Source organism: Arachis hypogaea, chromosome 2 (genome assembly GCF_003086295.3).
Source record: "Arachis hypogaea cultivar Tifrunner chromosome 2, arahy.Tifrunner.gnm2.J5K5, whole genome shotgun sequence".
NCBI classification, from domain to species: Eukaryota; Viridiplantae; Streptophyta; class Magnoliopsida; order Fabales; family Fabaceae; genus Arachis; species Arachis hypogaea.
In genome coordinates this window covers 16256697-16272958 of record NC_092037.1, presented here as the reverse complement: position 1 = coordinate 16272958, position 16262 = coordinate 16256697, and the positions used below count along the sequence as shown (strand labels likewise).

General features: G+C 33.6%; 2 protein-coding genes across 2 annotated transcripts; one reads left to right on the top strand and one right to left on the bottom strand.

Moving 5' to 3' along the window:
* Positions 1 to 4376: 4376 nt before the first annotated feature.
* LOC112739558 (uncharacterized) lies at positions 4377 to 12441 on the bottom strand. The gene is made up of 14 exons (XM_025788981.3): positions 12031 to 12441; positions 11469 to 11765; positions 10394 to 10568; positions 9456 to 9539; positions 9116 to 9357; positions 8579 to 8786; positions 8297 to 8376; positions 7903 to 7987; positions 6806 to 6937; positions 6606 to 6719; positions 6449 to 6496; positions 6124 to 6208; positions 5109 to 5165; positions 4377 to 4962 (listed from the first exon to the last, which is right to left on the bottom strand). Exons 2-14 carry the CDS (start codon positions 11696 to 11698, stop codon positions 4820 to 4822), a joined length of 1683 nt encoding a protein of 560 aa, XP_025644766.1. The 5' UTR covers positions 11699 to 11765; positions 12031 to 12441; the 3' UTR covers positions 4377 to 4819.
* A 1619-nt stretch (positions 12442 to 14060) lies between these two features.
* LOC112722279 (uncharacterized) lies at positions 14061 to 16019 on the top strand. Its single transcript, XM_025773269.1, has 2 exons — positions 14061 to 15032; positions 15075 to 16019. The coding sequence occupies exons 1-2, from the start codon at positions 14061 to 14063 to the stop codon at positions 16017 to 16019; spliced, it is 1917 nt and encodes a 638-aa protein (XP_025629054.1).
* The last annotated feature ends 243 nt before the right edge of the window (positions 16020 to 16262 follow it).

The window sequence follows — 16262 nt, the reverse complement described above, 5'->3', positions numbered from 1 at the left end:
CTACAGAAATATTGTTTACATGTAGATCTCGTTTGACCACCTCATGAATGGTCTTCTTAGGTCTTTTATAAAATTCAACTGACCCAAACCATGGAACATGGCTCAATCGCAGCGGAAAAGGAACCAAAAAAAAAATTTACAGCCCCAAGCTAACTCCACTCCACTCGCTTTGGCATAGCACGCCACTACAACTTCCAAGCGTCAACTCACCTTTGGACATATACACCAACTCCTTGCTTACTGAATGAATAACTTTTCAGTCTGTTGAGACTCCACCATGAGTACTGCAGACTCTCGTCCACCAAGTACCACGTGCCCTCAATCTTCACTATTTCACTATTTTATATTATATCTAAACGATTCAAGAATGCGGAACATCACGTACCGCACAAACACAATGCCATACGTGAACACCTTCCTATAATATATATGGTTATATACACATATTGACGCACACACATAACGCAAATAATTTCATACTGCGTGCAACAATTTTATATATAATATAAATAACACATATATGCATATTTATCCCAAAAAAAATTAAACCAAGTATTTTTTATGATTAAATTAAGAATGACAATGATACCACTAGTTAGAATAAATTATTTTATTAATCCAAATCATTTATATTGAATCACTAAAATTATATATCATAAGCGTATTTTTATTCATAAAAATTAGAAATTAAAAATTAATAAAATAGTTGTCTCAATCTTTCTCAACCAAAACCTTTTGTATCCATAATAGGGCAGTTGAATTGCAACTCTTCTAATGGAAAAAGAGTTGTTAAGGTGCCTTTGGTATGTTGGGGACCAAAATCTGAAGTCACTATTTATATTTGAGCATGGAACTCACTAACCCTGAAACTCAAATAAAAATAGTATTTAAAATCCAAAAGATAGTATTTGATTTTATTCTCATCTAATTTCAAATTAAAAGTAATTATGACTTATTTAATTTAACATTTATAACAATAAATGAGATCACCCTTATATAAGTCATTTAATTTGAAATAGTATAATTTATGATTATAATTAATATATGTATTGTCCACAAACAAATTAAAAAATTAAATAATTTTTCAACAAAAAATTGTATACTATATCAATGAAATATGCACAACACATAAATTTTAGTGTGCCAAACAAAAATCTTGGTGCCTAAAATTTTGATGTGTAGTACAGAAATTTTTAAAAGACTACACACCTAGAATATTGACTCATCCAACTAACAAGATATATTCGCACTAAAAATTTGTATGTTATGTGCAAAAATTTGTGTATATAAAAAAATTTATATACTATATGTAATAATTTGTATATCAATAAATTTATGTTATGTATAAAATTTTGTGTTATGTTTTAAAAATTTGTGTGTTATATTTATACATTTTTGTATTCTCTAATAAAAATTTGTGCATTATAAAAACATAAAAGTTCTATATCCATGTAATTTTTTCATCCAAACTATACAAGTAATTTCAATCAGACGCGCCTCCCCAACCCCCTTACGCATTTGTTATATACGCGCCTCATATAACGTAAACCTTGTTCTCTTCTCGCGTTTTCGTTCTTCTTCTTCTTCTTCTTCTTCTTCTTCTTCTTCTTCAACCTAATAAAATTCGTCGTTCTCCTCTGTTCGCGCTTTTCTTCTCTGCTCGCATTCTTCATTATTGATCTGCATTGAATTCAACGTAATAAGCTCCGTTATTCTTCTTCTTCATTTTCTTTTTCGATCTACACTTCTGAATAGAAACAATGAATGATTCAACTTCAAATCAGTTGAATGAGGTTATTACGTTAAGACAGCTAGGGAATGATTGTTGCATGCTATCACAATAATCTTAAACACTGAACAAAGTAAAAGGAGGCCATCGAACCGAACAATATTCATTTGGTGAATCAAAATCACAAATGCCACCGAACCGAACAATGTTATGTGGTGAATAAATGGCGATCAATTTTCAATCAACAAGAATAGTATTTCTCATCATCTTCCTCCTCATCCTTCTTCTTTCAAATTTGCGCACGTAAGTTCTTTCGTTATAATCATCACCAACAACACCAATATTTTACTCGGTTAAGTGGAGTTGCTCATTTTGATTCACTTGATTGTTAATGTATTCAGTTGAGTCCTTGTGCATGCATAAATGTTTCTTATTGATTGAATGTTTATCACGTTTTATTCAGCACATGATTGGTGTTCGGTTCAGTGGTGTTGGTCATTTCGGTTCACCTGATTGTTATGTGTTCAGTTGACTTCTTTTGCATAGAAAAATGCTATTCTTGATTATTGAATGTTTATGTCGTTTTATTCAGCACATGAATGTTGCTCGGTTCAGTGGAGTTGTTCATTTTGATTTACTTGATTGTTAGTGTGTTCAATTGAGTCCTTGTGCATGTAGAAATATTTTCTTGATGATTAAATATTTATGACATTTTATTTAGCACATGAATGATGTTCGGTTCAATGGAGTTGGCCATTTCGGTTCATTTCTGTTCTGCACAATTTAAAACTCTTCCTGCTCATCTTCTACTGTTTTTTCACCATGGAGAGAAAGAGGAAAAGACAAAAAAAATACAGCAGCAATAACAACAAAAGAATGAAGATAAGGAGAAAACACGTGAAGAAGAAGGAACACGAAAAAGAAGGAGGAGGAAGGCGAATCTCTGTTACTATTTTCGTTCGTTTCTGGTTGTTCCTTGCCAAATCTTCTCGCGATTCTTCTCCAATAATGGTTTTCGCAGAGAACGTGACTGAAGTTTGAGTAATTTTGAGAGAGATTCGAAGAGAATGAGCGGTTTTGTGTTGAGTAAGAAGTAACGTTTTTTCCTAATGAGTGCAAAGTAACGAAGAATTTTCGAGTGCATATTTTTACTCATTATTAATACGCGTAATTTTATTTAGACTTAGACCAACTTGATTACATGGTTATATAAATGTGTAGCATACCCGTTATAAAAATTACGAAAAAAGAAAAGTAACATATGCGTGCATCTTTTAGATTTTATTTTAAAAATGCTTACACACACAGCATCGGTAATAAATTAACTAGCAAACAGATCTCAAAAACTATAACATGACAAAAAAAAGGATTGAAAGGATGAAAAGACAAGAAAACCCCTGAAACGTTTGCCAATCCAATCATAAATATTCACAACCACTCTCAATAAATAATAATTTACTGGTGGCCGATCTATTTGAACAAATATTCTATACTTTTCAAGATCTGTTAGTAAATTTTTTAAGAGTAAATTATTAAAATAGTATCTAAAATTTGTATTGTTTATGAAACAAATTTTAAGAAACATTAACGATAAATAAATTTTTAAAAAATAATTTTAGAAATTAAATTTTGATTAAAATTTTTATAATTATTATTAAAAAAATAAGATATTTTTATTTTTAAAATTTAATAAATTTTTTGTCAAGTGAATTTCTTTTAAAATAATTATTGTGAATGATTATATTTTTGAAAAATAAAAAAATTTACAGATTAAATTTTACTCCGAAATTTTTATACATCTTTTAAATATTTATTCAAATGTTGTCACAAAAAATTTAAAACTAATAGATAAGTCATTTGTTAAATATGAAACTTGTTTTTGTTACTTATAAAAATTATAATATTTATTAATTTTTTGTTACATTTTCAATTCATTCAAAGATTATTTTGTCAATAGCATCTTTCAGGAACTTTTTTTGTCAGCAACTAAATTTTTCGAATGCCAAATTGATAGTTAATCATTTTTTTAATAATCATACTATATATACAAAAAAATTAACTATCAAATCAATTATTGATGTAAAATATATATTAAAATATAAAATATACATTTAAAATAAATTACATAAATACATAATAATTAATTTATTAACTGATTTTTTATATGCATATTGTTTTTCTAAATAACTTTTATGAACATCAAACATCAAAATCTTTAGAACCATCTTGACGGTTAAGTTTGATGATGGAGGTTTAAGGAAGTTGAACTTAAAATCCACTCCTTTCGCACTGGAAACTTTTATATTCCAGTTAATTAATCTCAAAAAAGAATTTACATTGAATGAAATCTTGAAAAAAAAGACATTATCCTCTAAAATAGCTGACCCAAACACACACACACGCACCAAGTTGAATTGGAGAAATAACATAACAATTTCTGAATTCGAATTAAAATGATAAATAAATAAAGTTTCTCATACAATAAGCTTCAAATGTAACAAGGGCAGGTGACGTTTAGGTTTTCTCTTGAAAATACAATTACTTACGAATTTGACTGATGATTATAAGAACTTAGTGCAAAAGATGAATTAAAATGGTGCACCAATAATAATAATAATAATAATAATAATAATAATAATAATAATAATAGTTAACAAGTTACAGATTTTAGAATTAAAAAAAAAATAATAATTCACAAATGTCAAGTTCAGCACAATTAACATGCCAGTCATTGCACTCCAATGTTATAGTGGGACAAAGGCTTTTGCTATCATCAATGTAAAAAGAAAAACATGAATATACATTGGTATCCGGTATTCACTGAGACACTGACATCGACAGGTATCAGTTTTACTGTCTAACATATTTGACAATGCATACTGTAAGAGATTTACAATTCAATTTGTGGTAGCCACTGAAAAACAGCACTCATTTCAAGCCACCTTGAGATAGAGCACTTTGATCTTCAAATTTTCCTCTTAAACCATTAGTTATGTAATATAGCATCAAAAGTGATTTTAAAACATGTAACTAGTCAAAATGCTAGGGCATGAGTTATGTATGGCTCCAACATTACTATTGACTTGTTTGTTATGACTTAGGAGAAATCCTCTTCTCACTGTTAGATACCTCTAATTGGGGTGGCAAGAGCTTCATAAAGCTTCCTTGAGAAGATTGTCTGGTTGAAGATGTTTCAGGAACTTCAGATAATTCTGATATCTCTGAATCGGACTCTGTCACAATCAGCATGACAGAATTTATGGTTACATTGCAAGAAACAGAAGGGTATCATACAAAAAACAAGAGAAAAAAGTGGTATAAATGAAAACAGTGTTTGAATTTTGAAATAATTAAAATGGTCACAGAAGAAAGAGCCTACCAAAAAGTGACTTAATGGATGGCCTATTTGTTTTGTTCTGTTTCCTCTTTAGTTCAGCTGCAAAATAAGTGGATAGCAAGGTCAAGAACGAAGGCTTGTCTCCAAGGAAATCAAATTCAGGAGTTTATCTAAGTTATTGGAGCTTAGGTAATAATAAATTATAATATAAATAAATCCATGATGAAACCCTAAATATAAAAATTCATTTCGCAATATCATAATGACATAAAAATTAAAATAATAAAAACTAAAAGATCTTTCCTTTAGGATGATAACATATGAATCAGCAAGTATATACACCGAAACCCAAAATATCTTTATCTTTTCTGTATAGGCCTACCAACTTGGGCTTTGCATTCTCCCTGAAGCATGCCACCCAATTGATTTGAATTGCAAAATTATATTTTGTTTCAAGGTGGGAAGAATAATACAATATCATACAAGTTTCTTAACATGAAGTTCTGGACCAAATCTTCCACATTCGTTGGTTATTCCAAAAAGGTTAACCTAGACCTATTTACTAGTAATTTTGTTTGGATAACTAATGCTTTTAATAGTTTCTTCTCTGGTGACAAGATTTTTATTATTTAGTTACCTATTAGAAGGAATAGTGATCTTCCAGTTCCACACACTTGTATATTTATTAAGGAGAAAATTTAAACTCTATGCTTCAAACAACAGATGAGCATAGAAATAAAGGAAATTGTATGCAGTTGAACTAGCTAGTTGAAGGAAGAATCACTGATGTAGTCATTTAGAAACTAATGGTAAGATAATTAATTAGACATAGAAACGGTTAATCATGTTAATGATTTTTAATATATTGAACCATTCACTGAGTGTTTCTAGAGAAACATCCTAACCAAGAGTTCCTTATTCGTAATTCAAATGTAAACATTAATATCCCCTTTTTTTTTAGGAAAAAAAATCTCAAATAAGAATTCTAATTAAAGCAGACTTCATCAACATAATAAATTAATATGAATAAGTGAAAAGAAAAGAAATAGCAGTTTACCCATCCCAGGAACTTGATAGTCGTTGACAATTTCAAAGTTCTTGTATGTGTATCCAACAAAATTCAAGTCCTTAGATGAAAGCATCTGTAATGAACAGACAAGCAAGACAAAAGAATAAGAAAAAGGAAATGGGGAGTGGGAAAATATCTGTAATGAGAAATCGATAACTAATATACTTTGTTCTTCCGAATACTGCCAGGTACCAAAGCATTATTAAAACAACATAAGAGATCATCAACCAACAGAATGTTGAGCAGATGCTAAGCTGATCCTACGGATAACTTGATGACAATTTCAAAGAGAGAAGGTAATAACTAAGTTTACCTTCCTCCACGGACCATGTCTTGATGATGATTGAGCTTGGATGTCTGACTGCAGATGCAAAAGGTAAAAAGAGAAAAAATCAAATAATGTGAATGGGCTTAGATAAGTGGCAACACAAAATAAGGGAGTTTACGAAAGAACATAAATAGTCAAATACCTCTTCAAACTTCTCAAAGTTCTGAGTATCTAGCTCATTATTTACTTCTGGAATAAATGCAGCTTCCATTTGATACAGCTTATCCCATTCAACACCATTGAAGAATGGGTGAGCCTGGAGACAACACAAAGATAACCTATATATCCAGATACATAATATAACAAATCGAAGAATCTAGAAAAGGACACACCGTACAACACCTTTATTTCATCTGCACCTTTGGACCCCAATCTGTGGTTTACATTGCACAGGAGTTTACAAATTAGATCTTTAGCCTCTCGGGACAGCCTTGCTTCTTCGGGAAATTTCAAGTGAGATCTCCAGTTTACTATCTGCATAAATCCAGAAACTGATAAATAATGAATGGTTCCTATATCTAATACACCCTCATGCAAGAGCCTACTCCAGATTTGAAGCATGAGTAATTAACATGCATATGCTAAAATTCAACTTTTTTATTAGAAAAATGGCTTGGCAAAAGTCGAATCTAGACCTCTTGGATAGAGAAGTAGAGGTTTTGATACAATATTACAAAAGCTCAAATGATAAGTCAAGAAACATGAATGGTTTTTATATATTTTTTTGTTGTAGATAAGAAAAAAGAATCTCATCAATATGAGAAGAAACAACAACAACAAAGCCTTATCCTACTAAGTGAGGTCGGTTATAATATGAGAAGAATGATAATATAAATTAGGGATCAGGGTTCCCCTGTACAAAAGAATAAAAGCAAAAGATTTATTTATAAAATATAGCTTTCCAATCTTTCAACATATCTGAGAAGGAAAGTCCCCTTTAAAGATCATGAGGTTTATACCAATAGATGCTAGGCAGCTAATCCTATCCCATAAAACATGCTTATAAGAAAACCTGTCATTGAAAGCGTGTGCATTACGCTCCAACCAAATAGTTCAAATAGTGGCAAAAATTGCACAATGCCATAAATATTTTCAATGAATGGTTTTCACTTTTCATATCTAAAAGTACAGATTTTTAACTCTCAACCGACAAGCAACATAGAAGGGAATCAGATGACATAGCAAAACATGCCTCATGGCAAGAAAAAAAATCTGCCAAACAGCCTAAGGAATAAGAAAAAGATAAAATGCTTTCAGCACTGTCACTGCTAGCCTATTTGGTGTGATAACATTTCCTAACACAGCAGTATAAGCAGTATAAATTGCATTTGATTAGAAGTCGAAAGAGAATTATCAATTTAACTTAGAAGTATACTACAATGGTTTATAACAGTAGTGAAAAAAAAAAAAAAAAAGTAGTTTTCTATCGCAAAGAATACCTTCCTACATGTTGTCATCGGATCATCAGAATAAAATGGTGGATATCCTACCAGCATCTCATACATAATAGCTCCAAGTGACCACCTGTGAATATTATAGCCATCATTGTCAAAATAAAACATATAACCCTTAACCTTATATCACTTATTCCAAAAACATAAATGAAGAAAATCCAACATGCTTTGAGAAGACTTAAAAGAGGGGGGAAAAGCAAAGGGCAATGTTACAAACGGTGTCATGTGTAAAGAAGTTAAGAAATTTGAATCCGAAACTAGGCTGAAATTTTTCTTAAAGACTTCCCAGTAATGAATCAAATGAATAATGATGCTATGATACACCATACATATCAGGCAGAAATGAACACCAGAAAATATCAACATGAAAAAAACTCACCAATCACATTCCATCCCATAACCTTTCTTCAATAGAACTTCTGGAGCAATATAATCTGGTGTACCAACAGTGGAATAAGCCTGCAATGTTATGCATTCTTTATTACACAGAAAGTACGTAAACGGGAATAAAACTATAATCTGCTGTTTGAAAAGTGCAAATTATCAATGCAAAACTTCAACCTTTGACCAGATCATAAGTAAAACAACCATACCTTTCCAATTAGACACTGTCACAGACTAACAAATAATAGATTGCGATAAAATAAAGCAGTGAACTTACAAGTGTCCTCCTGTTCTGTTGCCAGTGTTGTAATTGTTCTCGCTGGGTGCGTTTTGAAATAACACGTTCATTAGATCCATTCACATTCGGAACCACAGAAAAATCCCCTTCTGCAATTGTACTACAATCTAATGGTTTACAAAGTCCAAAATCAGACAGTCTCAAGTGTCCATATCTATCCAGTATTAAGTTGTCAGGCTTGATATCCCTGCAAAGCAATATTGAAAAAGATATATTCATATTTATACTTTGCAACAGACTAGAGTTGCTCTAATTTTAAACATTATGAAATATGCATAAACATAAATGGGACTTCATTGATCTAAGTATTTCAGCATTAAATTCTTTTCACATGATGTGGACGGGTAGCAATCATGATAAGCCTTATAATTCTAACATTATCTATCAAGGTAACTTGGGAGTTATATCAAGCTCCAATGTTTCATTAGAAGCTAATCACACATAAGAAAGTTAAACACAGTATAATTGAGGAAACAATAACCTTTTGAAAGCAAATAATGAATGAGATCTACATACCTATGTATATAATTGTGTTTATGTATAGATTCAATAGCCAGAATTGTTTCTGCTACATAAAATCTGGCTTCATCTTCTGTCAAGGTATCCTTTCTCATAAGCAGTGTCATCATATCCCCACCTGGAAGGTACTCCATAATAAGATATAGATGCTCGTCATCCTGAAAAGAACAATATAGTTTGACTATGCAATTGCTGTCAACCTCAGCAAGTAGATTCCTTTCAGCTCTGACATGTTCAACCTGACAATTTACAAAATAATGAAGGATACATTGACATAAAGTGTAAAAAATCATATTCAATAGGAGAGAATAATCTAGCAAGACAAATGACAACAAACCTGGCCTCTGCGAAGCATCTCTGATTTCTTTAGCTTTTTCATTGCATAAACCTGACCCGTAGTCTTTTCCCTACAGACTCTGACCTGCAACAATTTAAGTTTTAGGAGAAGTTAAATTACTGGCAGACAGAAACACACAAATCAAGAGGGGGACAGGAGAGAAAAGAAGGGGGGAGGGGGGGGGGGATAAGACTCAACAGGGTAATATTTCTTTTGCACAAGTTCCATGAATGAACTTGTAGTTCATAAAAGAGTGTGTGTTTCAGAAAACAACTTTTTTTTTCCTTTCAGTAGAAATCAGCTCTTTTATATGTAGGCACAAGTCTCTTCAGCATAATGAAAAATGTCTTTTCAAGTTTCTTTTTGAAGGAAAAAAATATAGCAGAAACAGAATTTTTCTTTTAGATTTGTTATTTATCCAGCAAAGCAGCAAGGTTATATATTCTGAGAGTTGGTACTCCTACTTAATTAATTGTATACAAAAATTATGACTAACAACAGGATGTTGTAGTCTTGGATTCTTGGCCATATACTAATGCATATTGTCCCAATTATTCACATGAAACCATGATATCTCTAGATCTCTCTCTGTTTTCCAAACAAATAAATAAATATGATGATACTCCCCAAGAGGACATTAGATAAATGAATGCCTCATAAGCTCTTTTCTAGCCCATATCACCATTAAAACATCTTATTGTTTGTGTATATCTCTTAAGAATTACCTCAGTTTTAATATGCACATAATAAATCAAGAGTATACAAAAAAGCATAATTTTAAATATATATCGAAGTAGCCTGCAGAAAATTAACTTCATTTTTAATTTTTATGAATGGAAGCAACTAGCCAGTCCACCAATACAAAATAATCATAACACGGAAGAAGAAAGCATAAGCAATCATCAGGTGACAAAAATACCATGTAAGTAGATACATACCTCACCAAATGCACCTTTGCCAATCATAGTCAGCAATTCAAAATCATCAACTCCCATCTTATGCCTCTGAAGGCGCATATATTCAGTTTCCTTTTTCTCCAAAAATTTAAGTAGGTTGTTTTGATCTTCCTCAGAGACATCAGCATCAGCCAACTTCTTTTCCAAAAAGGTCCGACTGTGATAAACAAGTTACACTATAAAATTTTACCATAAGATTTGCAAGCAACTATATAATACAGACTACCACTCAAGCAAAGATAGTTGTTCCAGTCCAGTCAATCTTGAAATGCTTCACTAAGGATATGGGGAGAATAACTACCGCTACAGTCATAACTGCTGATCTATCCATCTCCAACAGAAATAGATTTTGAACCCATTAACTTATTACAACCTCATAATACCCACAATACTATAACTTTGTGAAATGAGCCAAGGACCTTGGATCATGAGAGTTCCTTCCTCAAGAACAGAGAAGAGAGAGATATTTAACAGCTTATTTTAGTGTTTAGGACTTTAGGGCAACTCATTGTTTCTACAAATAGCCCTTCAAAACACATGGATCCCAAACAGGTGAAATTATAACAGATGAACTTATTAGACTGAATTCCAAATGATACATAAGCCACTTTCAATCTCCAAAGTCGCACTTCATTTGAATATCCACCCGAGTATGTTAGAACTGACTTAATGTTCATGGGAAATACAAGCTAAAACAATATTGTGAAATTCAACAGCTCTTTTTGCAAATTGAATTGTATTAATGTGAATCATGGCATTCCCTCAAAAAAAAACAAAAGATAACGATGTCAGCAAGCACTCTTCACATATTTACAAAATCATGTGAGAAAAAAATAGTTATGATGGTTTAATGACAGTTTTATTTGAGAAATGGGAGTGGATATTGCCACACCCAAATTGACTAAGGATGACTAGTGAATCTAAGATTTAGCATCAACCAACACTGTCATGCCAGCTATGGGTATAGGCAAGTGAGTTAGATTCACTTGAGCACTTTCATTTATGAAAATCAATTATCATCTGAACAGACTAAAACCAGAAAAGTAGGAAATCGTACCGCTCCTTCCTCTCCTGAAGATTCTTCATTTGCTCCTTGTAATGGTTTTCAATATACTGCTTTGCTGCTGCAACCTTCTGCTTTGTGTCATTGGAAAGAGAAGCTTCATCAACCACTACACTCGAATCGTCTGCTCCTCCTCCGTTGTTATCATCCTCCTTCTTCTTTCCAAACCCTTTTGTTTTATCACGAGGCTGAAACTTCTGAAACCAACTCCTCGCCGAATCCATTTCCTCAACGTCAGTGTTGGGCACTTCACACACTAACTACCATCCTTTGTGCACACTACCAATGCAACTACATATACATAAATAGTATTAGAATTGTTACATAGATGTGCATGAGCTATTGAGCTATGACTTTTACTCACCACACACACACACACACACACACAGGGAAAATCATTTCCTTTTTTAAAAAGAAAAGAGTGACCCCCCCCCCCCTTCGTTTTTCATGCAATTTCCAATTTTTCATATGATTGAATTTTTTATTACTTGAATTCAGATACTCACAGAATTTATAAAAAACAATAATAATAAACCGAAAGATTCTCATGCAGTACCTTTGAGTCCTCAGCTTGAAAGCTTTCTTGTCCGGAGGAAAAAACCGTGGGAAGCAGTGGCGCGAAGCCGCGGAATTAAATTATCGAGATACTTATAGGGATTAAGAGAACTAAAAATTGAGCATGAACCGAAGAGAATCACGTTTTGTTGGAAGAAGGTGAGAATTCGAAGGTACTTATGATCCTCCGAAACCCTAGAAAGAGAAGAAGAAGCGAAATTTGGGTATGTGAGGGAAGTGAGAAGAAGAAGAAGAAGAAGAAGAAAAAGAAAGAGAAGAGAGGGAAGAAAAAAGAGGACTTGTGTGTATAGTATAGTGTTCTCCGCGTGAGATTTTCTGTTGTCAGTTGTGTTGTCTTTGTGTTCCTTTCTTACAATACATATTTATTTACATGGCATAACCATTTTGTTATGGTGTTTAAATGGCGTTGCCTAGTTTATTAAAAAATGTTAAAAATGAATATTTAATTATTATATTATTTTATAATTATATAGAGAGAATATTTTGGGGCTAAAAATGCTGGTTAGACGTGTTTTGGTATTAGTATATATTTTTTTTGAGAATATTTTAGAAAAAAAATTTAATATACAAAAATTATTATTTAATAACTAAAATCTAATTTATATATTTTTATTGTTTATCAACGTTAACTAATATGATTTACAAAAAATATATATATACATATCATTGTTTGAATTAATTAGTTAAATATTCATTAAAAAATAAAATATACAAATAATAATATATACATCAAATATATGAATCATAATTACGTTTATTTTTGTCATTAATACGGGACAGCTATAATTTATTGACTTTAGTTAAATTTTTATCAAACTTTAGATATTTTTGGAAACTATATTTTAAAAAAATAAAAACATTTATGATTAATTTATAATGATAAAAATATGTTTATAGTTACATACTAAGTAATTGAGTACATACTAAATATAAACAAATTGTTTTAAACAATTTAATTATAGTGTGAATCATCAATAAAACATTTACTAATTAATAGAAATAATAAACATTCATTAAATTTTCGTAAATCATGTTTTAGCATAAATAAATAATTAATATTTTTGGGAATCAGATTTTGGACATTTAATAAAAATAATAGGCATGTTACATGAATAATGTTTTAGGAAAGTATCTCAATACCCAATTTTATGTGTAATTTTTAGAGTAAATTACTTTAATAAACCAAGTTCAATCCAAAATTATTCAAATTCTTCAAAATAGAATAGACTTTTTGAATTACGTAAGTTGCATTTCTATATAAATCGAATTGATTAAATTTGATTTATACAAACTATTACTAAATCGAATCTATTAGTTTCAAATTGCATGCAAATGGAAATCATGTATAAATCTAAACTAATGCCTTCGAGCACTAAATCGAAAAAATAAGATTCGATTTGTATTTGTATGTAAACCGAACCCATTCAGTTTGATTTATAATGATACGTGGCCATTTAGGTAAATCGAATCTAATAGGTTCGATTTAGGATGTATTACATTATGTGAGTAAAGCGAATGCAATTAATTCGATTTAGACATTATTAACGTCTATAAATACGAGCTCAACGTGAAATTTTTACCATACTGAGATTCACAATGGCTAGTGATGAGAGTTTTGTAGTTCTTGTACACTATAGAAGGTCCATTAAGAAAAAAACGCGATCAGATATTAAGTTTACTGATAAGGACCTGCTGAGTATTTTTCTCAAACCTTTGACGAGTTTTGCTGAGTTTAAGGATACTATACTCCAGAAACTAGGTATGCTTGGCGTCAAACAGTTGGAGAAGTTGTTCTGTAGAATCCCCATATCCGTGTTACGCGATGATGTGAAGTATGATTCATTTGTTATTGGCAGTGATAAAGACTTGCAAGTTCTGCACCATTGTCGCTGTTAGTTTCCCGATGTGAGAACTCCGGAACTGTTGGCTAAGCTTGTAGATGTGGTATCTAGTTCTAGAGGTTCGAATCAAAATCCTCAATCCTCAGGACATCCAAACTGCTCTAGTTCCATGTCTGTTGGTGCCTCGTCGGTTGCGCCAGTCATTGTACCCGAGGCAATTTTAGTTGCTTCTCCTTCCTTTGCATTCAATCTAAATCATAGTGGTGATGCCGGAGTTGGTGAAACTGGACCGTTGGGGGAGGTAGCATTTGTGACGCCCGATTCTCCTGCAACGGTCCCGGTCTTTGGAGAGATTGGAGTACCCGATGGGGTTGAGGATGCACCGTATGATGATGATGATGATGATGGTGTGGAGCCCGCCACAATAGCAGATGATCATGACGATGACACACCACGGCCGACTCCAGCTGTGGGTGGGGGAACATCTAGTTTGGGTAATAATCAGTTCCCCTCACACTTCTCAGCTTTGGAGTTGGATGCCATGGCACCTCAGGGGGATCCAGGAGTACCTGTTGGGTTCGGGGCTAGAGAGACACAGAATACAAGAGTTGTATCTGAATTTCAAGTTGGTCAGCATTTTCAGGATAAAGAAGAAGTCGTGTTAAGCGTGAAGACTTATAACATTTGCCGTGGGGTTGAGTACAAGGTATTGAAATTCGATAACCGTAAGTACTATGGCAAGTGCAAGGAGTTTGGCAGCGGGTGCACATGGCTCATTCGGGTTAGCCTACGCCAGCGCAGAAGTATTTGGGAGGTAAAACGATACAATGGTCCTCACACTTGTCTAGCCACATCGATATTTAGTGATCACAAGAAGCTTGATTATCATGTCATATCAGCCTTCATACTGCCCATGATTAGAGTTGATGCTGCCGTCTCGATAAAGGTACCGCAGAATGCCACGGAGGAACACTTTGGGTTCATACCGACTTACAGGAGGGTTTGGATGGCTAAACAGAAAGCCATGGCCCAGATTTATGGAGATTGGGAGGAGTCATACAATTACTTGCCACGATGGGTATTGGGTGTTCAGATCACGATGCCAGGTAGTGTTGCGGTGTTAAAGACGAGTCTTGTGCGGGTTGGTGGGTAGGTGGATGACTCTGCAGCTTATTTTCATCAGCTTTTCTGGACATTCCCACCGTGTATTGAAGCGTTTAGACATTGCAAGTCATTGGTCGGTGTGGATGGTACCCACCTGTATGGGAAATACGATGGTACACTATTGGTCGCAATTGCACAGGACGACAACTCCAACATCATTTCTATTGCATTTGCACTTGTGGAGGGGAAGAATGCAGAGTCGTGGTCATTATTTCTATCTCACATGCGACAGCATGTGACCCCTCAACCAGGGATACTTGTCATATCAGATAGGCATAATGGGATAAAGGCTGCATTGGAAGCTCCTAACGGTGGCTGGCTTCCACCTACTGCATATAGGGATTTTTGCATCCAACACGTGGCTGCAAATTTCGCGCTAAGTTTCAAGGGCAAGGATGCACGGAGGTGGTTAGTGAATGCTGCTTATGTCAAGACCGAGATTAAGTTTCATTACTGGTTTGACATTCTTCGTCCCGAAGATCCTACTATGTGCGACTGCGCTAACCGGATTGACTATGCACATTGGACTCAACATTGGGACGAAGGTCGGAGATTTGGACACATGACTACGAATATATTTGAGTGTGTGAACTCGATACTAAAGGGTGTGAGGAACCTTCCAGTCTGTGTGTTGGTGAAGGCCACTTACGGGAGATTGGCCGAGCTATTCGTCCGGAAAGGCAAAGAGGCCGAGGCACAGTTAGGAACCAGGCAGCAGTTTAGTCAGCATCTAATTAAGGCAATTAAGGCAAATCTGAAGGTCTCAAGGTGTTTCACAGTGATTTTGTATGACAGAGACAACTCAGAGTTTACTGTGACAGAGACCACTCCGACAGAGAGTTTTTCGCTGGGCACATACAGAGTATCCCTCACCGATCAGACATGTGATTGCGGCTATTTCCAAACACTTCAATATCCATGTCGTCCTGCCTTGGCTTGCTGTGTATATGCACGCCTGACCTAGTCCTCAGCAACCACGTCAAACTGCAACACATGCTGCACCCTGTTGGCCCAATGAATGTGCCAACTCTGCAATGTATCAGAAAACCACTGATTTCCGCCTCTCCTGCCCTTCGACATCAAAAAATCTATGTTCAAGGCAGCACGAGGTCTACCCTGAACCCCACCAAAATAAGGTAGCACCCGATCTACCGGATGTCACTCAATGACAGCGAAATTGATCAATGCTGTCGCAGTCCTTCACAAC

Bases quoted from the DNA above. Each gene is read 5' to 3' on its own strand.
- LOC112722279 (XM_025773269.1), top strand. From the start codon at position 14,061: ATGTCTGTTGGTGCCTCGTCGGTTGCGCCAGTCATTGTACCCGAGGCA. The intron at 15,033-15,074 runs GTTGGTGGGTAG...TATTTTCATCAG, and splicing joins TAAAGACGAGTCTTGTGCGG to CTTTTCTGGACATTCCCACC.
- LOC112739558 (XM_025788981.3), bottom strand. From the start codon at position 11,698: ATGGATTCGGCGAGGAGTTGGTTTCAGAAGTTTCAGCCTCGTGATAAA. The intron at 8,377-8,578 runs GTAAGTTCACTG...ATAACATTGCAG, and splicing joins AACAGAACAGGAGGACACTT to GCTTATTCCACTGTTGGTAC. The intron at 6,209-6,448 runs GTAAACTTAGTT...TGTTCATTACAG, and splicing joins GACATGGTCCGTGGAGGAAG to ATGCTTTCATCTAAGGACTT.